Source organism: Lagopus muta, chromosome 10 (assembly GCF_023343835.1).
Source record: "Lagopus muta isolate bLagMut1 chromosome 10, bLagMut1 primary, whole genome shotgun sequence".
NCBI lineage: Eukaryota > Metazoa > Chordata > Aves > Galliformes > Phasianidae > Lagopus > Lagopus muta.
The window spans coordinates 13,213,484-13,239,448 of record NC_064442.1 but is presented as its reverse complement, the minus strand read 5'-3'; the positions used below and the strand labels follow the sequence as shown (position 1 = coordinate 13,239,448).

The following is a 25,965-nucleotide window of genomic DNA, read 5'->3' as shown; positions in this document are numbered from 1 at the left end:
CCCTTGGACTGAAAAAAATCCCTCTCTAAATTTATTCTCTAAGTCTTGCAGGTGAGACTAGTTTCCAGTATTCTCAACAGGGGACAGCAGAGAAACTCAGAGGCAGACCATAATGGAGTCTGCTTATTACACTAATTATTCAACTCCCCTCACAGCATCTCTGATCAGATTATCACCTTCTAATTCACACCCCCCCAGTTTATATCTGCATCTTTCTATTAAAATGTCAAGGTTTCTTAGATCTCTGCTTTAAACAATACATTTTACAGCATTGATAATGTTCAGCAATTAAAGAACAACAAAACACAGGCAAGAAAATGTTCGTATGTGTGTGTGCCATTGCTAAGCTAATACAATATTACAGCAGATTTTAGTTGTGCCACTGTGATGTTTTGCTAACCCTGTGTTATGTGGGACTTATTTTGTCTCTGCATTTGAATTAACAGAATTTTATCATACATGGGAAAAAAATCAACTCAGAAATTTGAGATGTGCTACACTTGTTTTACACTCTCACAGAATGTACCAGAATATGTGCATAGCAGCAGAGAACTTGCATGCATATACAAAATGCAAATGATTTCTCTTTACTTTCAGGCTACTAAAAACATTCTTTTACTCTCAGAAAAGTCTAAAGGAGGGATTTCATTATATTTCCCCTCCTTTAAAGCTCCTTATCACTACATGAATGGTGTAAAATGTAATTCCTCTAACTAGAAGAAGTAAATTACTATAAGCGCTTGTTCCAAAGAATCTTCGTATCGGTCCATGGAAAAGACATCCTCCATTCATGGACTTGGACTGTACATGTTTTGAGGTGGAGAGGTTTGCTTTATGCACAGAGCATTCAGCAGACATGTTAGAACTCTAACTGTTCACTTTAGATTCTCCATCTCTCAATACATGAGCAGCAAAAATGCAAATCTGTACTTCAGAGGAGGCAGGCCTGATGTCCAAGACGCCGCGCCAGTGCCACTCTAAACCTCAGCAGAGTTGTCTAATAGATGAGGCAGGCTAGAGCTGGCTACAAGAAGATCCTACAACACAGTGTTGAAAAACACTCATTAGTCATCACTTACGCAAAGCAGAACACGTATCCCACAGAGCCATGTGTCAGATGGCTGGGACCTAGAAGGCGGCTAGCTTCTTTCTGGCAGTATGTAGCATGGTATGTAAGATGCTGCGCTGAGGCAAAAACAGGTTTTCTAGTTAACTAGTGGAAATCTGAGCAGGCTGAATGCTCTTTCATAGTAAGTGCAAATTTCTGCTGATGGACATTGCGTTGGGAAAAAAAACAGGTTTAGGAGTCACAGTTACCTTTATCAACAGTTGTGAGCAGTTCATTTTCCATAAGGACCAGTTTCGATCTTTTCTTTCTTGGGTACAATTATAAGCAGTAATTTTACTGGCCAGTGGTGAAAGTCTTTGTGGTTGAACACCTTCGGGATCTGGAAAGGATGGAGGACATCAGTTCACTCCGAACAGTTCCATCAAGGGACAATGAATATTCCTAGGTTTAATGTCATTCTCTATCTCCTTACAAATGCTGGGGCTATCAGTTGTACTTTTGACCTAATGCTTAACTTCATGCTCGGGTTTTCTGAAAAGGTGCCATGAAAAGAAACCTGTACAAAATCAGTGTACAACAGAAACCTATGCCAGAAATGTAGGGCATATCCTCAGTGAGAAAGCACTTAATGAGGTTCTGCTCAATAAGGAATTAATTCCAGGTCTAAGTTGATGCTGCAATTTGTTTTTTAGGGGTGAAAGCGGATTGAGAGAATATTCTGAAGTTAAAACAGTGACAATAAAGATCCCTCAGAAGAATTCCTAAAATGATGCAAGTGCAGAAGAGCACATGATGCCACCCTCTCTATTCTTTATGGAGACCAGCACTCAGGAATAAAAAGTGTTACACAATATGTATTTAAGAAAATAAGTTGCAGCATATGTACTGGGCACATAATTGCGTAACTAATGCAAACCAACTCTGCATGTTTTCATAAAACTCTCTTGAGAATCATTACATCTTTATAAAACAAATCTTAACAAGATGAAGTTGCTGTTGGGCATCAGTAACAGTTCTAGCTATAAAACCGCTGAACGCAAATGCATGCACACACATTTGTCTCTTCTTCAAATAAAATAAGTCACTGCTTTCAAGTTGCCTTCTCAAATAGACCTGCCTTCTTCTAACATTCTTATTTCATACAGGGCTTTACAAACCAGATTTACCCAAAATGCTGGGAGTGAATAGTAATCCAGTGTCATGGATGTTCTTAAGAAATGAAAGACTGAATTGTAACCAGACAAAAAATTCTAGATAGGCAACTTTCCAGTGAGCATCTTCACATAAAGAACTTAAACTGGGGAGGGAACTACATGTTATATGGACAACAAAATACACTTACCAGTGAGATTCAACCCATGCTAATGGGTTAAATGTTAATGTTTTGGTTTTCAAACTTTATTTTAATAATTATTTTATGACTTGCTACAAGCACCTCCCTCACCTACAGGGACTCAAAAGGTTTAACTGCTTGACAAAAGAGCATGGCCAGACTGGGTGAGAGAGTGCTGAGGAGAACAAGAACAGATCCCAGGGCTGCACAGAGCATTTCAGCTTTCACTGCCTGCCTACTTGTGGTGTTGTTGTTGTCACTGTTGTTTTCAGCTTTTTTCCCCTTCTTTTCTAAGCAAGTATTTTGCACACACAGTCTCCATTTGTTTGTCTGCTAGTGAAGTGCTTGTGATTACACTGAGAATCATCCAGAACTCATTGCCACAGGATGAACCCAGCAAAGAAGTCAGTTTATTTTTATTATCTTATGGAATCACAGCTTGCCATCTGTACCATACTTATGAGCCTTAGGTGAGCTCACTGGCTGGTGTTGTACTTTTCAAAGACGTTTGGCTTTTGTTCAGCCCAAGATAAAAATATGAACAAGTTCTTTTAACGGTGAGATGCTTAAGACCTGCCACACTATTTTCTGCTGCCTATAGAATCTCTTCCAACTTGCAATTAACAAACTGAACATTGTCTCCTTCCTTCCAGCTGCAGAACTCCCCAACCTTTTTTAATGGTTTTGCTTTATGTTTTAACTTAGAATTAAGACAGTGTATTTTAAAAGTGCAGTAAATAATCTGTAGATACGTTCTGTGTGGTTTAAGGACAAAATGATGGCCTCAGGTGTAAGAGTTTTCCTAGCTGCAGTCTGTACTACGGCATGTTGAAAACTCCAGCCTGACTCAGCAAGTCGTCACTTCTGCACATTACTTTTCTTTATTCCCTGAACAGTTCCTCTTAGATTTGAAGCTGTGTGTGTCCTTAAATATACTGCTGGAGCAGGACAAGAGTATCCAGCACTTTGTAGTGTTGTAGCCCTCAGTATTTTGTATTTCTAACTCATGTCAGTCTGTGTATGTATTTTTAAAGCAATATATATACATGATATTATTCAGAAATGACAGTACATCCACGGACATGAAAATGAATCAAAATATTCCTGAGTTGTTAAATGCAAATGTCATGTACTTGTACTGTAGCGTATGTCAGAGTTAAGAGTACAGCAAGTAAGAAATTAGTTATCTTTAAACTGCAATATAAAATGTGGCAAAGGAGATTTTATTTCATTTGTCCTATTTACTTTAAAAAGAGATCTCCTGTGGTAACAGCATTTACACTGTGTACTCTTTTGTATTCTTTTTGTGTGATTTGTACGTCTGTGCTTTACTCCCTGTACATTCAGGTAAATAACACAGAGTTGCCATGTTTTTTTCCAACCTTGTAACTGCAGCTCCATTTGATGTACACGGATTTGTGAATTCCTTTTTTAAATGTACCATCTGCATGGATCCAACAAAACATTTTTCCAGTCCCTGCAGCTTTTTGTTACAGTTTTTAATCATGTATATAGTTATATGTTATTAAAAAAGTAAAAGGATATTTTCTATGAAGTTTTTTCCATTAAAAAGGTTTAGAGAAAGACTTTAGACTGTGAGACTCCTTTATTGTTGACAGAGCTATAAAAATATTTAAAAAAATATTTGCTTAGCAAAAGATCTGCTCTCACAGTAGCTTTATTTTCATTTGCAGAAGTGAATGAAGTAAAAGGCCAATTACATTTTCTAGAATATTATTGCAGCTGTATGAAAAACATTTGTGAATTGCAGATCTAGGCCATGGCCAGAGTTCATCCTCACTGTTATGGTCACAAAGTTTAGCCATTGGGGAAAGTCTGAAATCATCAGAGCCAGTGGGGCACCCTTGCAAACGGCTGCATCACAGCTTGAGTTTTGGATAATGTTTAAAACAATTACAAGTGTCTTTTCTCTCTCCAGTACAGTGAGTCACAGAGATGACTAGATTAACACCCAGGTCTTTTTTTGGATTGGTGCTTTACTTGTTTTTAATTTCAAAAGGCTAAAACAGAGGGACAGGACAGACTGAATGTTAATCTGACACCAGTGAAATTCCCAGGGCCAGGTAGTACACCGCTCCCCTCCAGCAGTCTCTTAAATGCAGGGTTACTTTCATTGCTCATGTGAAATAGTGCCAACTCAGATACAGTAACTACTCCGTTAGCAGTGCCGGGCTGCTTCACGGCATGGCACTGGCTGTACCTGGCACAGGATAACACTGTTGGTTTAACCCACATTCTGCAGGCAACTGCTGTAGATAAGTCACTTCACTAAAACAGATTGGGTGAAAGGTAACGAATAGGAGTGAAACTGCATTCTCAAAAAGGACAGTACGCAGTATCAGGAACACATTAAACAGTTCCATTTCTACTTGTTTCATCCAGTGCCACGTGCAGCATTGCTGTGGGTCTGTGTGCCGACAACCAGCACTTTGTGTATTCCCTCTCCTCAATCCCTCTGACCTACCTGCAACCTGTTCCACCACCCCACCCAGTCCCAAGGCACAAGCAATGGAATGCTTTTCTTAAAGAAAACGGAAGGAGGGAAGGTTGTCCTGCAACTACTGAAAGTGTGGAGTACTGTCATTTAATAAAGTAAGCAGACTTCAATCCATAGTAGATTAACATCTTGTTGGCCCCCAGCCGGTGAGAATAAATGCATCAATAAATGTGTACACAGGTACAGCAAAGTGAGAGTTGGTGAATTGCTACCAGGAAAAAGGATGTGGAGAGGGGCAGCAATTGCAGTTCTGTGGTCTTCAGACAAAGCAATGGATGCGATACTACCTGAATAGCACTGACACCTCTGCGTGCCCATTTACAAAGAACTGCCCTCCCCCTCCCCACAGGGGCCAGTGTAGAACAGCTCGCCCTGCACATATGGAGGCACTGTGTTAAAATGCTCTCTTGTTCCTCTGTTCTGTCCTGAAAAAAAACAAAACCCAGAATAACACTGAATTCAGAGCACCAATTTCTCTCTCTGCATGATCACAGCGAGAGCTCTGGAGAGCTACACTTACAACCACCGTACGTTTGCATCCATACACCTCCATTTACTGCACGCTAAGTCTATCAACACAGGAAGCAATTTTTCTCTTAACATCTTTATACCACAATGACTGATATTCACAGTGCGGTACAACTGGAGCCGGCTCCACCAGGAAGCAGGAAAAGCCTCTGTGGCTCTGCAGTGCCATCAGCATTCCCAGTCAATTCAACAGACTTCCCTGAGCACAATACACTACAGCTGCATAAAATGCATCTTTCTTCCTCACCCCCATTAAACACATTCCTTCTCTGTCTTCACTGTATCTTCTATATCCACTGACAGCACACACATATTAGGGAACTATGTGTTGCTCTGCCAGAAAACTCGGAGCCTTCTGAAGCAAGTGGGAGACTTCAGTAATTTTCAAGTTGGGCCATTTGGAAGAAGGGATTTGGCTGATGTGACAATAGTGACATAATACCATGGGACTGAAGTCCAACTAGGATCTGCTACTACAAGGTGACGGGGTCCCACTTCCTTCTTCCAAACAGCACAACATACAGCGCTGGGATGCTGGTTTTAATATGTATTGCCTAATTTTTCTCAGAGGACCAGAATTGACACACTGGAATTCAAGGTTAACATGAGCTACGGATTATTACATCTGGCTTCAGTCCCCATTCAGCCATTTTAGCAGTGAAGAGCACAGCCAGAGCTGCGATGCTGGGGCAGTCTTAGCACCAGTGCATGGTTACCTCCAGCAAGCTGTAGGCTATGCACGCACATAGGACTGAGAATCTGTCCCAGAGAACATATCATCCAGGAACAGAGGCACAAAGACCACTCACCTCCTGGTACAATGGGGCTAAATTACTACAGTTGGTAGCTAGCGTCCCAAATCCCCTCAGTTTACTAGACACCAGCATGTCACTGACTCGTAAGAATGGTTAATTCTTAAACAGTTCACATAGCTGAGTTTAAATCCACAACCCACAGTAGAAACCAACCTCCCACACAGGTGCTGCACAGCCCAGTTGCACTGTGAAGACCACAATTATTTTTTTCTGTTATCAGCAAAGTTAAACCATGCAAAGCACTACTGAAAAGCACTGCACTCATGAGCTGCTTCTCTGTTGTGAGCATTTGCAGTTAGTTGACAGTTTTATAGAATAATTCCACCAGACAGTGAGAGGCTGCCCCACACTGTGCACAATGTGCGTTATTTCTGGCTGTGCCTGCAGTGCCAGCAAGCATTCCAGGGAACATTACTGCCCCCAATTCCAGGTGACATGTATAAACACGTGATGGAGGTCCCTCGCCCCCAGACGTAATGCCCAGAAGTTTCCAGTGCACAGGAAGGCTGGGACATCTGCTGCAACAATCTGGCTTAAAGGTTGATGAATTCTGTGTTACTGATGTCTTCCTCAGAGCATTACTGTAACAATTCATTGTACTGTCATTTAATCCCAGTATCTATCACCTAATCCTGCAATTCCCTACTAGTTTTGAGATGTTTTGATTTGCCTGGTGTCTCTCGATGAGACCTGCTAAACAAACCTGGATTGTGCAACCACAACAGCAATCCATGGTAAGAAAAGCTCAAGCTGCAGAGACTGCCAAGGAGGCCGTGCACTCAACACACCAAAGGAACCCAAAAGGGTGCTTGTGAAATGTTTGTGCTGCTGGCAGGCAGCGCATTGCCAGGACAGATCACACATCATGCATTTGCACATCAAATGAAGCTGCACTGGTCTGAGAGCATGGGAAAGGCCTGTCTTGAACGGCATGTGTCCTACTTCCTAAACATGTATATTTTACATTTTACACTTCGTTATTGGCCAGATTGAAAGTACCACAAGTTCCCCGAAGGTTGTCTCTTGCCTTTGAAGTGGAACTGTTTGGATAATGTTTCCTTTGGCAATTAATCTATGTAAGAAAGCAAGAACTTAGCTGCTCTGGCCTCTCAACAATCCACGGCTTGCTTTTGTCAAAGTACTCAGGAACATACACACAAACACACACAATTTTATTATTTCTAATGACCTTGCTTGGCCACACTCTTTCCCCCTTATGATGAGGTTGATGTGACTTGTGCAATTATAATTCATTTCATTTTGGGTTTTTCCCCATTCTTTTTATATGTGGCTGAACTCCTATTTCCTATAGCACCTTCATTAGCAAGGCATTCATGTGTAGCTCACTGTCCCTGCGAACAAAAATCTGATTTGTTTGCATTGCCTTCCCTGGCAAAAGGGCTCCAACTCATGGTATGCTGATTTTCTCAGAGTCTCCTGGGATCAAAAGATGGAACATAGAGCAGGATCTTCTCTGAAGTTTCTGCTGTTTCCCACTTTCATAGAATCATTAGAGTCAGAAGAGACGAATAAGATCATCTAGTCCAACTGTCAGCTCATCTAAACCGTGTCACCGTGCCACATCAACCCTTTTCTTGAAAACCTCCAGGCATGGTGACTCTATCACTTCCCAGGGTGGCCTTTCCCAGTGCATTACCACTCTTTCTGAGAATAAACTCTTTGTAATATCCAACCTGAACCTCCCCTGGTACAACAAACAGCAGATTAGGGACAATGGCTAAAGCATACCCCTTGCATCTGATGGTCAGAACTCACTGCTGTTCATTCCCTGCATAAGGGTGGCTCTCATATGGGGCTGGATAGTGGGCTACCCTATGCACAGGCTGTACTGCTGTGGGACTAGTCAGACAGTTTTTATGCAAATCAAGTTTTCCAAAAAGTGCACAAATTCACCAAACTGCTCCAGCCTCATTATTCCAGTGTCATGTGCATACTGTCTTTTAAAGAAAACCTGACTGCTAAACTGGGGAGAAAATTATATAGTCTCTAAAGAAATGTACGCCCCCAGAACTAAGGACCTCCGGTTCCTGAGCAGTGCCCTAGGATGCTACTTTGCAGCAGGACTGCCTATCTCAGGGACTGCCACATCCTGCGCAGGGCAGGAGGCAGGTCTAGCAAGGTTGCTGAGAGCACCATACTCCTTCTGTCCAGCATGAAACTCAGCTGGAGCAACAGACTCATTTCTGACAATTGCTCCCACTTCTCTCCACAGTGCCACAGGAAACCATTCCTAGAGAGGTCTTGGGAACTGATAAATAAGCCAGGTCTGAGACCACATCAACGTATATGGAACCACCTATTCACATAAATAAAACTGCAGCAAAACCCACAGAGGTCCCTGCTCTATCTTTGCTGCAGTCCTGGCTCTCTAGAAGCCTTTCCTCTGCACCGTTTGCCAGACACTTATGGGGAAAAAATGCCAAGGAAATGCCATGGGTAAACTGGATTTTTACAAGAGCTTTTTTAGGGAACGTTCACAACTGCCATTTGCGAACCTCTCTGGTGCTGCCATTTCAGATCACTCTTCTCAGAAAATGACAGCAGACTGCAAGCTGCCCAAAGCCTTTCAGACAACCCAGAAATACACTCCCATCTCCCACATCTGGAGCAAATTTATCGTTAAGGCTCTGGACCAATTGTTTTAAGTTAATTTCATACTCTAGTAGACATAAAGACATGGGAACAAAACCACCACAAATCCTGCTTCTCAACCTGCTTTCTTCCTTGAAAGTGATCTGTACTCACACTACAGAATGGCTGGTGCACTCAGCTGAAATACAGGGTTGCTGGATCATTTCTAGTTTAAAAACACAAAGAACATCCTGAGTTTTTTCTCAGGGTTTTGGCATAGAGAGTCTTCTAACTGTGTTCTTAGGTAGAACAGCAACAAATGGCTCCATGATTTGTTTTTACAATGTCCACTCTGGGAAGACTAATTACCAGCCAGCCTTCTAGCAAGCAGTTTCAAACATTTGGGGCCCTTGTTCTTTCCCATGCAAAATTCATACTGTGGACAGCAGAAGCTGCTTGGGAGGTGGCACTCTGCTGAAAGTTAGTAACAGTTTTAGGATTACTGGCCGAGAGATTTCACAGTGCTTCTAGAACTTTGACAAATAAGCAGGAGCTCATACACAGAGCTTTGCTCTGTTTTCTGGGGTTGTTTTTTTTTTCCCTTTCCTTTTTGGGGGGCAGCAATTTAAGTCACCATAACAAAGTCACTGCTCTCGGCATTTTGTACACAAAGCTCAGAAGACCAAAGGCAGATTTCATGCATTAGTTGTGAAAGTGTGTTTGGCATTAAGAACTGCAGTGCAGAACAGTGCAGGATGCTGAACCACCACCAGATTCTGCCTGACAAAGGAAAAGAAATTGAATGGCTTCTTCCAATTTGTCGTCTATTTATACAAAGTTTCTGGACAATTAACTTTTCTTCCTTGTTATTCTCACTAACGAACTTCTTTTTCCTCATTTTCACTCATCTTGGAGCACACGATTCCCCTCCAGAGATTCCAATTCAGCAAAGCATGGATGTTTCACTTCTGTTGCATACAGTCCTTGCTGGCATTTTCCAGCTTTGCCACTGCATGCTGGGCAGCAGCTTCTCATCACATTGTGTTCCTCAGTTAATTTAGACTGCCCAAGGCAGCGAACATAACTGACTTTCAGGACTCAGTTACAGTAGGCAGTGTTCAGCAATTTGGAATTAGTCTCACCTGCAAAGAAACATGCTAACAAACTGGAAATGACCAGTCCAACACATCTTTCATAGTAAGTGATTTTGTAATCCATTTTTATCAGAAAAGCAAGCAGTAGCTTGGTAGGTACTATACAGCTGGAACTCATTGCTCAAATATGTTTCTGTGATCTTTAAATTAAATAATAACAATCACAAAAACTTGCTAGGTTTCCATCCATTATCAAGTCTTTCCCTGCTATGAAGATAAGAAGTTCTAGAAGACATGCTTGCACACTTCAGCCTGAGTCACAAACTACCTCCCATTACAGTCACAGGGAAGTTAGTATCTCAACAACTGCAGATCCTGCTGAGCAGAGAGAATAATTGATAAACCAGGATGAAATGAGGGAAGTAGAAGGGAAATGGAAATGCGTGGCTTGAACAGACTTTCACCTCTTTCCCCTGCATTCCCCAGCACACCTCGTGCAGCCTCACACCTTGCTCCAATCGTGCACTTCATCGTGCCTCCCACACTGCCCTTCTACAGTCTTGTCCTCTAAGTCCTATTAATTTTACAAACCTGGATGGAAAGACTCCTCTGTGTATATGAAATCAAGCTACATAAACATCATGTGTTATTCAGAATTTCCAGAGTCCAGGTAGAATCCAAATCCATAGATCTGGCTCAGTTGTTCATTTAGGTCAAGGATGCTCAAGACATTCAGCCCTGGAAAGAAACTTGTCCTCTCTTTGTAGAAATGTAGATGTGGACACCGCTTATGAAATATATTTACAAATATATCCACTATGTTTTGGGTGTTAAGAACCCAATGCTACAGAACTGAGAGATTCAGAGTTGCAAGGTAAGCACTCATTTTTGAAGTTCTATTAAAATAGTTATTTCAGCTGCAATAGCCTGCAGGGATAACAATACTTGTTTTCTTTTGCATCATCTTTGTCAGTGCTCCATACACATCATGGCACACACAAAAAAAAGAAAAAATATATTAATTTATCACATGATTATTTGCAAACAGTCAATCAAAACCAGGGCCCCACCATCCTCAACAAACACTGCAGACTTGGTCTGGGCCTTGAAGATTTTCCACATAAAATGAAAAGCCAGAAAAAATAATTACTATTGCCATTTCACAGACAAGGAGTTGAATGAGAAAAACAAATGCAGTAACTCATCCCAAGGAAAATCAGCTGCAAAGTCTGCAACCAAACAGAGACCTCCTGACTCCCTGCTCAGCTGCCCTGCTTGGTACTGGATTCCTCCTGAGCTATGTTGCTTGCATAAAAACACTGTAAATACACTCTCATAAAGAAGAAAATAATATGTGCAAAGACACAGAGAGAACTGACAAAATGCTCACAAGAGGAATTCTGTTTGCCTAAAGATCTGTAGAAGCAGAATTGAAATATTTTTCACTTCTGACAAGCATGAGCTGGGAAAAGCACTTGAAATTCTTAAGGAACTAATGATCTTTTAAGACCTTAAGTAGGGGGTCTAATTTTTCTTGTTACAAATAGCCACACCAACCATTCATTTGTACACATTTAAACTCACTGCAAGATCTCTCATTTAATAAATAATGCCATCAACTTTCACCAGACAAACGAGCTTCTCAGTGCTTGTCCCACTCTACTACAGTCTCAGTGTGATATTTCCTGTTTCCCCACAGCTGAGTGGCAACTTCTGTACTTTCCTTAAATACAATATTAAGTTATGCATTTATTCTTTTATTTCTACGCACTTACAGACTCAGGCTGCAGCGTTTTCATTTGAATGCACGCAGTTTAATCTCACAAGTTGTCTGCTCTTGTTAGTTCCTGGTATTTTCTTTTTGCAGCACATTTCTAATCCTAGAAGGTACCGGGTACAAGAGGCATTTTGGCTGCATTCACAACTACAGTCATGTGTTTGAGATACTGCAAACAAGTGATGCAATGCAAGCCGTGTTCTTCCCGAAGTAGGGAGCATCTCCCAGTCAGGCTTCAACTTCTTCCCAGGAAGAACAATTTGCACAGTCACTCCTGAACCGTTACTTCCCATGAGGCAGCCTCAGTCCACCCAGCAGAGATAAGGGAAAAGAAAACGGATCTCTGACTACATGAACTGCAAGAGTACGTGAAGAAAACATACCAGTGTGTAACAGCAATTAATTGCATCTTTGATTACAAGGAGCAAAAGATTATCCTAAGCAACCTCAAAAAGTGCACAACTACTTAGAAACTTAAATTGTATGCTAGAATATCAATGTAAGAGTCGCATATGATTTCCAAATGCCTCAACTGTTTTCCTACTCTTTCAACAAGAGGTGCCCGTGATTCTCATCTAAATCTAGCATTCAGGAATTGGTTTAACAAGAAGAAAAACACACTTCCCAGATAGTTTATAACTACTACACTTTTTACTATAATGTGATAGTGACTAAGTGTTTGACAAGATTGGTATTGTAACTATTCTTCAAAGTCTATCAGTCAGGTTTCTTTATATGACCATCACTGTATGACCACCCAGTACCAGCTGTGCTACTCTGATTTACACCAACAGCATCTTCTGATAATGGTGCTCGTCTTTGAACAGTCAAACTGTGTCTGTGTCAGCTACCAAGAGGATTTGAACTTTTTGCAGTTTTTCACAATAGGAAGGTTTTAAATAATAGATTACATAAAAATCAATCCACCTTTAAAATATATAACTTGGCATGAGCAGAAAAGTACTTAGAAGAAGACAGTAAGAAATAGCTGGAACATTTGCAAAGACATGAATACCACTGAACTCCCACCAAGGCTTAAATGCCCAGATGCATCTCTTTTCCTGTTCATTCCCATTTCATTCACATTCTGAACCTACTTCACAGTACAGTTCACCAAGTAACTTTTTCTTGCCATGCCTGCCTCGGTCCAGCTGACTCTGGTTAGAAATCTGTTCTTGTGGCAGCACAACCTATTCTCCACACTGAAGAATGGTGATAAGCAATCGGAATTCTTAAAAGGCCAGACTAATGTTGTTTCTAATCCTTTCTGACATCACTTGCTCATAAAACAAAGCACTTCAATATCAGCCCTTTGCAATTGCAGTGAAGTTATTTCCTGACAATCAAAAAACCTTCACAAACCTTAACGTCTTTTGCTTCTTATATGTAACACACAAATGTGAAAAAACTCCATACCAGAATACAGTGCTGCATGTAGAAGTACATGTAAGAATACACACAACTTATGCTGGTTATTTTTCACTTCTAGAAGTTTCTCATGGTCTGAAACAGTCTGCAGTGACTTTCATACCACCAAGACATAGCGATGGCATGATCCCAGAATATCATGCAAACAGGCAGAAGGCACCAGGAGTTGTACAAAGGGCCATGCTGGTGGCAACCCGCACTGGACTGCATGGAAATTCTGCAGCTACTACGAGCAATTAAAATAACAAGTTTTCTTGCACATGGTAACATGACCTACTGAAATTTGAGTCACAATGAATTTCTTTGCTCGTGTCGGTCACTCCTTATAGAACATATGGGAATTATGAACCAAAAATCACATCCTCCAGTAGGTGACATCTGTTGTCCCAAAGATGTATTCCTCAACAAGTAGGAACACAGCATTAAAGAAAACACATGACATGGGTAAAAAAATAAAAATAAAAATAATGAGGAGAAGGGAGAAAAGACAAGAAATTTTTTGAGTAGGGCAGAACAAATGTCTGACTGAAAATCTTCAGGTCCAGCTGGGAGAAGGCCAAGACTAATTTAACCTCTGGTCAAATGGTTGGGAGTTAGCTAGTTTCCTTTTTCCTCTTACATCACTCCCAGAGATTTTGACAAAAATAATATGGTCCCGATTACATGACATTACAGGCTCTCAACATGCACTAGGGAGGATAGTGTTGAAATCCCCTGGAGACAAATTAATCCCAGCAAAGCAACAGCTGTAAGATTGCTATAAACAGGGAAAACAACTACAATGCTTGCATCATGTATGGACGCGATTTTAATGCAACTTATTAAGGGAATTAGATTATCTGTTGTTATTTTTTTTACACACTTGTATCATCATTAAAATACCAGCTGTCAGGCTGTGTGTAGTTGCTATTAAGAAGCTTAACCACTCAGTACACGCTTTTAAGAAAATAAAGCAGACCATATACAAGATGATTTATCTTGCTTTCAGAAAACATACGCAGCCAGAGAATACATGATCTGCTGCTTTTTTTAATGTGCTGGAACGGATCACCACTTGTGTCCCCATCTGCCTCGCACAGCCCCTAGGAGTGATCAGGTGTCAAGCACCTGCTCGGCCGGCCTGCCCCGCTGCCTCCAGCCCCCAGTGCCTGCGTAGTTTCCAGGAACGGCAGTGAGGAGCCCCTGGGGGTCTCTTGCAGAAAGCTTCTTCAGCGTGTGCACTTTTTTAACTAGGCAAAGCAAACGCAACCCTCCTGTCTCAAGTTCCAGTTACTCTGCATACGTACCACTTTCTAATAGCCTTACCAAGTCAACAAGCTGTCCTCTGCTTTAGCCCATGCACTCATTTTGGAAAAAGACAAGCTGGCCTGGAGGCAGACTCCAGTTTGCAGCCCCAGTCCCCAGCCTCTCCGTGCCCAGCCGGTCTCGGGCTGGGGGGCAGCTCCCCAGCAGCACTGCTGCCATCAGAGAAACTGCCACCCAGCCCAGCTCCAAAGGCCTCCTTGAAGGCCTTCCCCACCACGGCTGAGCCTCCCCCTGAGGCTGTCGTACCTCTGAGGAGCAGCAAACTGCCCTTTTAGTCAGGCCTGTTAAGGACGGGCTTCACCCTCAAACATGATTCCCACCCACAGCTCCTGCTTCAGAGCTCCCAGTAGGGCCCCTGGTGTGACCCCACATGAGGTGCTCCCAAGCAGGGATGGTGTCTCTGCAACACACCGGTCTAGCTAGGCTGCTGCAAGGCTACCGAGGCAGGATGAGCGAGCAAGAAGTGGCAGTGCTTCCAGGAGCACTGTGAGGGAGATGACTCCTTCCAGAACTGAGAAACAAATGCTCATATGGAGGAGTATTTTTAGGGGCGTTGTGTTGCTGCTTTGAGAGCAGGAGCTGTCTGGCTTTTATGTTTCCTTACTAGGGTTGCATTTCATTTTTGCTTTACAGGTTGGAAAAGCAAAGATAGATGCTCCTGGTAACTGTGAAATACAATGACAGTGCATTCATTTTTAACAACTGCTATATAGAGAGTAAGATTAATTTTATCAGATTAAACAGGACTTGCAATCTGTAATGCTTAATTTAGTAGACTGTAGCTAATAACAATCCTACTGTTACATAAACACCAATACTGCTGAGGAATGCAACGTATGCTGTGCATTTCTTTTAAATAAACACAATGTTTTGTTTAAAACCTATTCAGGTGATTCAAGATTTGACTGAATACAATGTTAGGTCCCCAGATGTGTACATCTATTTTCTGTGCATATGTGACAAAAAGGTAGGGATTTCATGATGGATTTTAAGGAAACCTATAGTTAAAGGAACGATATCTTCATAGACTCTGTATTGTTACACTGAATTTAAAAGTCTACAGAATTTCTTAAAGAAATTTTTACATAATGAAATGTACAAACATGAGAACAAGAAATTAATACAATCACTATTATTTAAGCTCAACACTGCCCACATCGTTGAAAACTACCAGTGCCAATGCCTCTGGCTGAGCTGCCCATCTCAGCTCTGTCACATGTGCCAGACCAGGGTTTCCCCAATGGCTTGGTCAGGGTTACTCTAACCCTCAGTTTTCGATAGCTTCCGCTGTGTCACTGTAGGAAAATGTGGAAGATTAAGGATGCTTCCAGGCCACGCACGGCCCATAGAAGCCATGAGCACGCTGTCTGCTGTGCGGTGCTGGGATGGGGCTGTGGCTGTCAGGCAGGGCCTTCCCATAAACATGGGAGAGGAGAGTGAGCCAGTCAGAGGGGACATGCCGTTTACAGGAGGTCAGATAAGCAATTACGTGTGTTCTTTTGGAGAGCATAGCTGTCACTTCTTAGGAGATGCAAAGTATTTCTCAAAGACAAGGGTCTCCACTGCTATGCAAGGTATGCTTTGATGTTATTCCTCTGAATGATCTTTCAAAATCTACTGAATTGGAAAGGCATCCCTACATATGGTGGAAGAAACAATAAGAAGATCTGTCAAGTAACAGAGCTGTAATAACGCTTTTCTTGAAATTCAATTATTCTGCATGTATGCAACAGATATACAAGTCTGCTGGGAAATAAGTGGGGTTTTGCAAGGATCATTTGAAACCTACAAAGAAAGAATGCTCTTGCTTCATGATTGCTTTATTAATTCTATATATTTTTATGTATTCTCTAAAAAATAAAAGGGATTACAGCCTTTTTAAAGTATATGCAGTGTGCCAAAAAAGAAAAACAAAATGTAAATATAATCTGTTATATGTTACAATACACATAACATATACACATGTATTATATGTAACATAATATGTTACTATTGAATAGTATTGTGCCGTGAGAAATACTATGGAATATGCATCACAGAACCATATTATGCCTTGCAGAGTTTTGACATCTTTTCAGTGCTGCGTTATAAGAACTGCAATCTCAAGCAGGCACTAAGTAAATGAGATGAGCTGATTTACACGTGGCCCACAGTGCAATAATTACAGTGCTTTTTTTGCCTGAAATTGACCCTAGTAGCTTGCTACCATGCAGGGCATGATCTTGGCTATCCACTAGCATCTAAACAAAGAAATATCATTTTATTGAAGTTAGTCTAGAATGGTGAGTAAAGAGATTGGCCTGTTTTGGAAAGATGTAAAGGCAGGCAAGATGATATATGCAGCATGACCGGCAACGTATGTGAATGTAAAAGCACACTGACACCTCTCTGAAAAGTCAACATTTTCAAACTGGACACTAGAATACATGCACTCTCCTGCCAATTAGCATGCAAAAACAATCACGTATAGCAACTGATAACCCATGGCACTTGTCAAAAATAGAGACACAATGTCACAGGAAGAGACTGTGTGTGGCTGAGAGCTGAAGTGACAGGAGCTGGAGAGGTGTCTATGGAAAGCAGCTTCCAGATTCTGTGAATTCAGCTCCACATACAGTCACCATGCCATCCATCAGTGGTCCCATTGGGAAACCAGCAGGGGCTGGAAGAGCTGCCTTGCCAAAAGAAAGGTGCTGCAATAAGCTCTGATCTACTTGTATGCATCACCTTTAACTTCAGAAGGAAATAACTTAGTCTAGCACTAGGCACCAAGATGAAGTACTGGTCATTCATAAGATGTTTCTAATTCTGGCAATATTACACATCACTAGACCAGTTCTTCAGCTTACTGGAGTAATTTTAGTCAAGTTGCTTATTGAAATATATTGGGACTATGTTCTTCTAGTAATTGCATGAAAAACTCTTAGTGCCATTTACAGTATAGCCTGGTAAGGGGAAGCAAATCAATGCACTCAATTTAGAGAAGTAATGACGTTTGTAGCACTATTGTATTTTTGCCTTACTAAAGATTCCAGTAAGGAAAGAAGTCCCTTCCAGTCAAGGTCTTTTGGGTGAAGTAACAGGGAGATAGCTGAGGCTGCTCTCCTAAGTCTCTGTGTAGTAAAAGCCCAATGTTACGGTCCAGTTTTTAACAGAACTTTCTAAAAATTGAAATTAATGGTTTATGAAAATCAGTAAGCAGCCTTGCTGCATGGAAATACACATTTATGCAAATACGCACATTATTGAAAGCTACGTTTTTACTACACCTCTGAACATACCGGTAGGCAGACTTCTCAAATGTATTCCATTTCATGGTACACTTTTGTGGTGGGAGGTTATTGACATCAGAAAGGAAGAATAATGGAATGGAGGTCACAGAGTTATTTACACTGGCGGGTGGATCCCAGAGCATTCCTGCGTGATTTGGTTGTTTTGATGACCCTCTTTTTGGGATTCCGTCACACGTTACATCTGATATTTGGATCTTGGGAAGTTGAAAGGGACAGTAAGAGATTTGTTTGATTACTATTACCAGTGTGTTAACACAAGGTTAAAAAGCCTGTCCCCCTGTTCAAGCCAATGGCACAATTCCCAGTGACTTCAGGAAAACTCCAGACGCCCTGCCCTTAAGTGCTAACAAAGCCACACAGAAGAAGGCACCCTGTAGATACCACACTGAGTTTGGGACCGATAAACACCCAGAAAAAACTGGTGAAATTACTGAGTGAAGGATAGAGAAGAGATTGTCAGCAGCACGTTAGTTCCTTTAAAATATAAGCTCTTCTTAAAACTTTGTTGTCGGAAGGAAATTTGGGAATTATTGCCTTAAAGGCTTTTGTTTAGAGTTGGGAACTCGCAGTCCACTGCTACATAAACCAATAAAAGAAATAGAGCACAAAATGCCTTGTTGAGCTCATAAGCAGAAATCTCATGAACTCCCCAATCCTGATCTGACTTTCCTCTGCTTTCAGAGCGTTGCAGTAGAGCTGCTAACCTTTACCAATAGTGTACCACAACTCGGCCAGCAGGAATTAAAACATAATTGACCATGGTTGAAAGAAATAGAGTAGTGACACATTAGCAACAAGGACATGTACGTATGGCTGTGAATAACATAGCTCTGATCCTAGTGCAGAAGCTGAGGGCTGCATTACATTTAACTACTCCGGCTTTAAATCAAGGCCTGTTTCAAAATGAGGGTGGCTTCTATTAGACTAAATTATTTTCCCCTCAATCTTGTATGGAAAAGTACAGTATCAAAGGAAGACAGCTTCCAATCTAAAGATGGTGTGTAACTGGAAGCAGCTCATGAAAGAAATGTTATATGCTATCTGTCCTTAAATTTGTGATGGAGAAACCTTTGTTTGGCTCAGTTCCCTTCTGCCTGTTCCATTCTGCTGCTCATTGCACCACGCTGAGCTGTTGTATAATGACTTTTCCTAATACAGGAGTTACACATAGCAGCACACTGATTCGTTTTGCTTTGGGTTTCCCCTCTCTCGGGGTGGGTATAGGGAGTGACTGAGAGAGATTCAGAAACACCAGACTTCCCAGAAACAGCATGTACTCGTGAGATGTGGGCAGGTTCAGATGACTGTTTGAGCATAGATTTCAAACATAAACACATTAAGTGATAGAAGAAACTCTCTCCCACAAAGGTCGCAACACTTACATCCTGGACCTACCCAGATGACAGGCCCAATTAGTACTGATTAAAAAGCAGTAAGAAGCAAACACCAGCAACAGCTTTCGATAAAATAATCTGCTGTGGGATAAACCAGATTCCTAGAGGACAAGCTGAGATGAAAATGAGGGATGGGTTACTCAAATCAAACCAAATATGAACTGAACAAGAATTTTACCCAAATCTTCTGACAGATTTTTTTAATCCCTGTTGTGTTTCTGGCTCTCACTCACATTCAGCATCTGCTCTCTATCCTTGATCACTACCAGAGTATTTGTTCCAAGCACTTAATTTCATTTTACAGCCTGCATGGTTCATTTGTTTGATTCGCCCTTAAATTTTCTCAGCTTTTCATATCTTTCTGTTTTGTTGTTGTTTTTTTTTTATCCTGTCTCCTGGCTTTATTGTTTCTCTCTCTCCTTTTTTTTTTTTTTTTTTTTTTTTTTTTTTTTGTCTTAGCCTCTACAGTCCTAAATTTCCCTTCCCTATTTCCCTGTTGCCATCCTGTCACCATTTGTTTTCTATCACCCTGCTTTTCTGCTGGCTGATGTTGGAAATATTTCAGGAATTTCTAATTCACAGTGCCATGAGAACTGTTATCTTTGCATTTTCACTAGTGAAAGTGCTCTCGTACGGTGAGGAGGATGACAGAGCAAGCCTGGGATGCAGAGGCCTCGGATGGATTCTTCCCTGAGCCCACTTTGCCTCTGGAGTGGTACGCTCCAGTGTGGAATGTGCGAGAGGAAGCTGGGTCCATGGGGAATGTGCAGGCTGGGGGCAGGGAATGCGCATTGAGAAACCTCAAATTCCATACAACAGAAGTGAGTGCAGGAGGAACTGAAATACAAGAGAGAAGCAGGATGAGGGACCAGCTGGAGGAGGGTGGGGGGAAGAACGGGAAAAAAAAATACACCCACCAACACCACACCCCAGCTTTCAAGTTTTTCTTCCATGCAGGTGCAGATGAGCAGCAGTACCTGCCCTTGCTAATATTCACTTGCTCTGAGTAGCAATAATAATAATAATAATAATACTATCTTCAGACCTCAATCTATCCATTATTTCATTCCCTGGGCAGGGTTAGAGGTCACCTTTGAAATAACAACTGCAAATGAAAGGCAATTACATGGAATAAAAAATGATCAGTGACGGGAAGAGCCAGCCAGTGCATGGACTGCTGGTGACATGTCGTTGTGGTATAACAATATGCCAAGTCAGAGTCACCACAGAGATAAATAAGGATGAGTGACTGTATTCCAGTATCTGGAGATGTCTCAGGAAACGAACATCAAAGGTTAAACCACCTACTTTGTTATTGCTTCTACTGCTCCTGCTATTGTTATTTGTCTTCTGGTATCACCAAGAGGCTTCAATCAAGATTAAGGCTGTTGTGTTAGGCACAAGATAAATATGCACAGGAAGAGAAAGTTCCTGTTTTAAAAGCTTAAAGCCTAATGGATAAGATGAGCAAGAAGCTGAAGAAAAGCAGATAAATAGAAATGGCCCAAACAGAGTCACTCAGCAGGTCAGTAAGAGAGCTCCTATTCTATATTTAATGGCCGCATAGATTTGAATAGGCAGAAGCTGGGAGTATGGTGCATACCACTACATTTACTGTTTCAAAGTGTGAGAATTCTGTAAGCTCTTCCACACACACAGGGATGGAACTCCTCTATATAACCTTCTAAAAGTTAGTTCATGCTCACTGTTTGCTAGATTGGTTCCACCACACTGTTTCACCATGACAAACATACGTGAGATTACCACTTACTGATCACATGCAGATGGCTCTGAGACTGGGATACGTTCAACTCATACACAGTATCTTTCTCTTGTCTAGCTCTTTTCCTTTGTAACCCTATTTCTGCACTAGCTCTACTGAAGCTCATACAGTCTCAAAAGCTGTCAGAACAGTCAGGTTGTCACAGAGAAGGTGACTTCAATCACCACACTGAACTCAAGAGTTCCCTAAACGCTGAGGTGATCTCTGATTTAAATTCTCCAAATGCCCTCAACTACATACAATATTTCATTAACTCATCGTAGGCCTTCCAGCCAAACCTATACAAGAAAATCTGATTTATGCCTGGAGGCACATTTTGTTAACTACGTTCCAGTACAGATGGAAAAAAGTACTGTGCAGCTGAAATTCAAACACTAAAGTAGGCTACTAGCTAGGAAAGGGAAGCCATGTGTCTACACAATGCAGCAATCACTGTGCCAAACAATAGCAGCACAACACAATTCTCAAAAAACAGTATCTGAAAGAATTTGCAAACATTTTACTGAAGTGCTACAACCTGATAATATAAGTTAGAGCACAGATGTTCCTAAATGCTAATTGCAGACTACAGACATACAAGGATGAGGCTCATGGAAGAAGTACTGTCTATCACCACCTATGTTTTTCAGAACTTCAAGGACTTCAGACTTTAAGCCTGGGCTAACACCCCAGTGCTAGCCTAGTAACAGCAGCCACTCCTGAAACTTCAGGGTGGATGCACTGTAGCTAGAAATGCTAGAAAAAAGGAACCAACTCTGTTCTACCTACTGGAATGAAATGGCTACTTTGGATGGTATTCAAAATATGGCTTAACAAAAGTAGATGTGGAACACGATACTGGACTTGATCACTTGAAAAATCATCTTCACTGGACGTCTTTAAGAACTGCTTAGGAACAGGTGTTCACCTGTTAGGAATGACTAAGACAGAATGGATCACTTTTTTGGACAAGGAGACAGACTCAATTTTTATTCACCAATATTATTTCTCTTATTTTTCATTGCAGGCATTTGGTCACGTGATATGTCCTTTATAGACCTCACTTCTCTGAATAGCAAAACAAGATTAGAATCCTGGTAATGCACATATTCAAATCCCACAGTTGCCAGAGGATCAGATCAAAGAAATGGTTTGGAGGTAGCAAAAAATAAAAATAATTTTAAAAAATTACTGAGATGTCTTGAACGGTAATCTTGAGTCTTAAAAACAAAAAATCTATTCAGCAGCAAAGGAGGATACTACATTTAGCTGGGTCCTCAAATCATTTTTCACACTGCAAGTCACAGCAATGATTTTCTGTGCAACTCACACAGCTCTGAAACAGTAAAACCATCTAACTTACTTCTATCCATTTTGTCTAAAATTTTGGCTGTCGACTTTTTCTGTAGAGAAAAGAGAGAAAGAGTTCTCTGAGCAAGGCCAATGGGGAAAAAACAACAAAAAGTTTGATGGGATTTTTAATCCAATGCTCTCGATTACCCCTCAAGTTAGGTTCAAAACATCATCTTCCTTGTTCAACATGTCAATCTGTTTGACATCTGCAACAAAAACATAGTCAGATCTATGCATATTGCATTTCAGAAAAGTCATTTTCTGAAACATCTGTCTGGAAGTGTTAAGGTCCTGCTGAAAAACCTCACACAGATGTGGGCAGCATGCCATATTTTGAACAACAATAGAATCTCCAAACATCCTCCCAGGACATCCTTAAATAAAATTCCCAAAGTCAAATGAAATCAAAACCTTTTAAGCAAAATTTTAATCACTGTACCATATCCGTGCTAAGCTCCTGAATCCAGCTGTCTGGAAGACCAAGCCAGCCTCCACTTTCTGTTGTGGCACATGGCAGTGCCATGTCTTGTACCACTGTATTTAGTTCCACTTACATGGCTCCACAGTATGTTTTCTACTAACCCAGGTCTACTAATCTCTATCTCATTATGTAAAGGAGAAGAAAAGCACCACAGAAGACAGAATAGTATAATTTTTCTTGTTTTTTTCCCCTTTTTGCATTACTGTACTCTGTATGTGCTGAATATTTACCAGGGCTCTCCACCCAAACGTATTGCTGTCAATTCTCCCATATTTTTCAACACTCCTCTAGGGATTCTCATCCCATTGTTTCCTTCAAATTTCATTTCTCTTTTTTACTCTTCAGCTTTCTTTACTTTTCCCCCTGTTTTCTACAGTCCCTCTCACACCCCTGCAGAAAAGAAAACGAAAAGAAAAAAAAAAAGAATGAACTGCATTTTAACAATCAGAATAACAGTGAAACAATGCTCTTGAGATCCCATCTGTTGCCAACACATCTCCCAAGACAGCAAATGATGGGCATTCCTGGCTAAATAAAGAGAATTTCCCACACCCATTAAAGATCTACACAGCAAAGACTGTTGCTTAAGTATTTACTTTTTATGGCATACAAGAAAACTACCTGGAATTGTAAATACCAATGACATATTGTTCACATCTCTACCAAACATGTGGTCAGTGGCCATATGGATAACTTCTGGGTGTGAAATGTCCTTTCTCTTTTTAACAGTGCTGCAATATCCTTGTGCCAGAAGCTTTTCTAAAAGTTTAATTGCATAATTCTACCTCCAGTGGGTGAAATTAAATTCTATTTACAAACAAAATCCACATCCCTCCCTACCCCAAAAATCTGCAAAAGCACGTTATGACTCAATTTGTGTACCTAACCCAATTAAGAGCTGCTGGTTTTTTGTAATTCATTCAAACTTTCTCTGATCAGGATTTTACAGTTATTGATGTAAAACAGTAACGTTTATGCACACCATTTATACACTTAATCTCATTCAGAGAGAATATCAATGATTTAGAATAAGATTGCCTTGAATTTCTAGGGTGATCTTACCAAAAGCATCATCACTAGTGTAACACTTCTCTCAGAAGTTATATTTTAGTAAGGACTTAAGTGGGAATATTGTGAAGCTACAGCAGAGCACTTTTAAAGTGCCATTTCTCATTAATTTGATAATGAACTTTCCCATTAAAAAGGACAAGAAATAGGCTTTTTAAAAGATATTGCCAGAGTTCCCAAGAATATTGCTGGAGAATGTCTTGACATCCCTACTGTTTCAGATTTAGGTCTGCACTCAAGATAAATGCAATTTCCATATGGTTAAGCAAATGTTTCTCACCAGCATATCTACAAAACCAAGCTATTTTGTATCTCCTTTTTCATTAGAGTTATATCCCAGATGGTGCTTCATAACAATAGGTGTTACTGTGAAAATACTGAGGCTTCAGAAATGTAAATCCACAAGAGAAAATCTGAGAGAAAGATAGAAAGAAAACAGTGTAAATAAGTATGGCTCTATTTGCATCAGTACTGAAAGACCTTTTGAAAATGGATGGAAATCCATGATTTGGAGAAATGAAACGAGGAAAAGGCAAATATGGAAGAGTGTAAGAGTAGGTAATGAGCATGCATTAGAGGAACGGGGGAAAAATGGAGAAAATGATGTCCACGCAGATGGTTGGAATGAGCCCAAAACAATTTTAAAATCGAATAATGCTTTTCTTTTGAAGCAGCTTGTAAGTTCAGTGAGTTGTTTTAAGGATGTGGGAGATGCAGTAATGCTCTCTTGCATGAGATAGAATCTAGATGGCCTTTCTCTGCATTGGGTAGAATTTGAAGAACTGCAAGCATGGAAAGCAACACAGAAACTGCATTGGGCAAGGTGTAAAGACAAAGCCAACCACAGACAGGATTTTGGCTAATGCAAATCTAAACACTGGCAAATGTTTGGTATGGTGGATATATGATGCATGATGAGAGGAGGAATTCATTCAGAGGTCAACAAGAGCCAAATTTGTCAGTAGCAAAAGTAATCAAAACATCTGAGCAGAGAAGGAAGATGGATGTGATGGTGTCACACCAAATTAGTCACTATTTTTGAGAGAAACCTACCTGAATAAATTAACCAAAGTATATTTATTGAAGGCTCTGAGCAAAACTTATAGTTGAACTTGATTAAGATGAAAACAATGTGACTAAAGCCACAACAATCTAAGGCAGAGTTCATAGACAAGGGTGCTATATTTTGTTACATAGAACTGAAGTAGACCTAATTGATAGGATTGGAAAATAAATAGTCTTTGCATCCCATACAAACACAACACCATCCACATTTTGGAGTAAGTAAAGATAAGATGTCTGTGAGACAGAAAACAGTGGAAAAGACAAAGGTTTAGACAGTATCTCAGCAGAGAGAGCATTTTCATTACATAAAAAAAGGAAAGAAGACAGATGTCTGGATGATATACATAGAATCTTGGAAGGAGGAGGAGGAGGAAGACAGCTGACACAGTTCAGAAGGGTTCTGAAAGCAAAACACATGCACTATCATTTTTTTCCATATAATAAGACCCATCATTGAAAATAACTGAGGATGAAAACAAGATCAGTGCTAAACTATAAAGTGTTTCTCCAGCATGAGTAGAAACACCTCGGGAAGCTCAGGATTTGATTCTTCCATACAGAAAACTTTATTTCCAGAGAACATGCTCTCTCTGCAATGGCACACTATCACAGGTTACCAATGATTTTATCATCCTAGTACTGGGATAAACATCTTTGGAAATACTCTTTCAAGAAGTAATATACAACCTGGTTTCTGCCTACATGTTAATATTGTTAATATGCTCCTTTTACTGATCTTCTATTCAGAGCAATACAAACTGCTTGTGTTCCTTTTATGTATTTTAGTAACCATAACCAGAAGTAGGTCTCTGAATTTCCTTCTGAAAGGAGGAAACAGAGAAAGCATGTCAGAAGGAAATTGTCACACCTGTTCAGCAACGCCTGACTGATAAAATGGTGCAAACATATACGTAAACGAGCTAAAATGCCTGGAGGATTTCACATTGTGGTTACATTTATGCTTCCCTGTCCATTCTAGCAAAGTAACAGTCTCTCAAATTTCTAAAATACTGCCATAAAAGAGGCAGGAAGCATATGCAGCAGGTACAGCTTCATACTCCTTCCCAGTTGGAATATGTTAAATCACTTG

The 25,965-nt window shown here is 40.7% G+C and overlaps 2 protein-coding genes across 3 annotated transcripts in view; one reads left to right on the top strand and one right to left on the bottom strand.

The window, feature by feature from the left end:
• Nucleotides 1-3,989, top strand: part of ALDH1A2 (aldehyde dehydrogenase 1 family member A2) — a 54,880-nt gene extending 50,891 nt beyond the window's left edge. For both annotated transcript variants that reach the window (XM_048955781.1, XM_048955780.1), the window contains one exon: nucleotides 1,762-3,989. In XM_048955781.1, coding sequence (XP_048811738.1) covers nucleotides 1,762-1,834 — 73 coding nt within the window. In that variant the 3' untranslated portion in view covers nucleotides 1,835-3,989. The remainder of the gene's footprint in view (nucleotides 1-1,761) is intronic.
• Nucleotides 1,318-25,965, bottom strand: part of LOC125698004 (myocardial zonula adherens protein) — a 156,285-nt gene continuing 131,637 nt past the window's right edge. The window contains exon 21 of the mRNA XM_048955788.1: nucleotides 1,318-1,448. The gene's annotated coding sequence lies outside the window, so the exon portion shown is untranslated. The remainder of the gene's footprint in view (nucleotides 1,449-25,965) is intronic.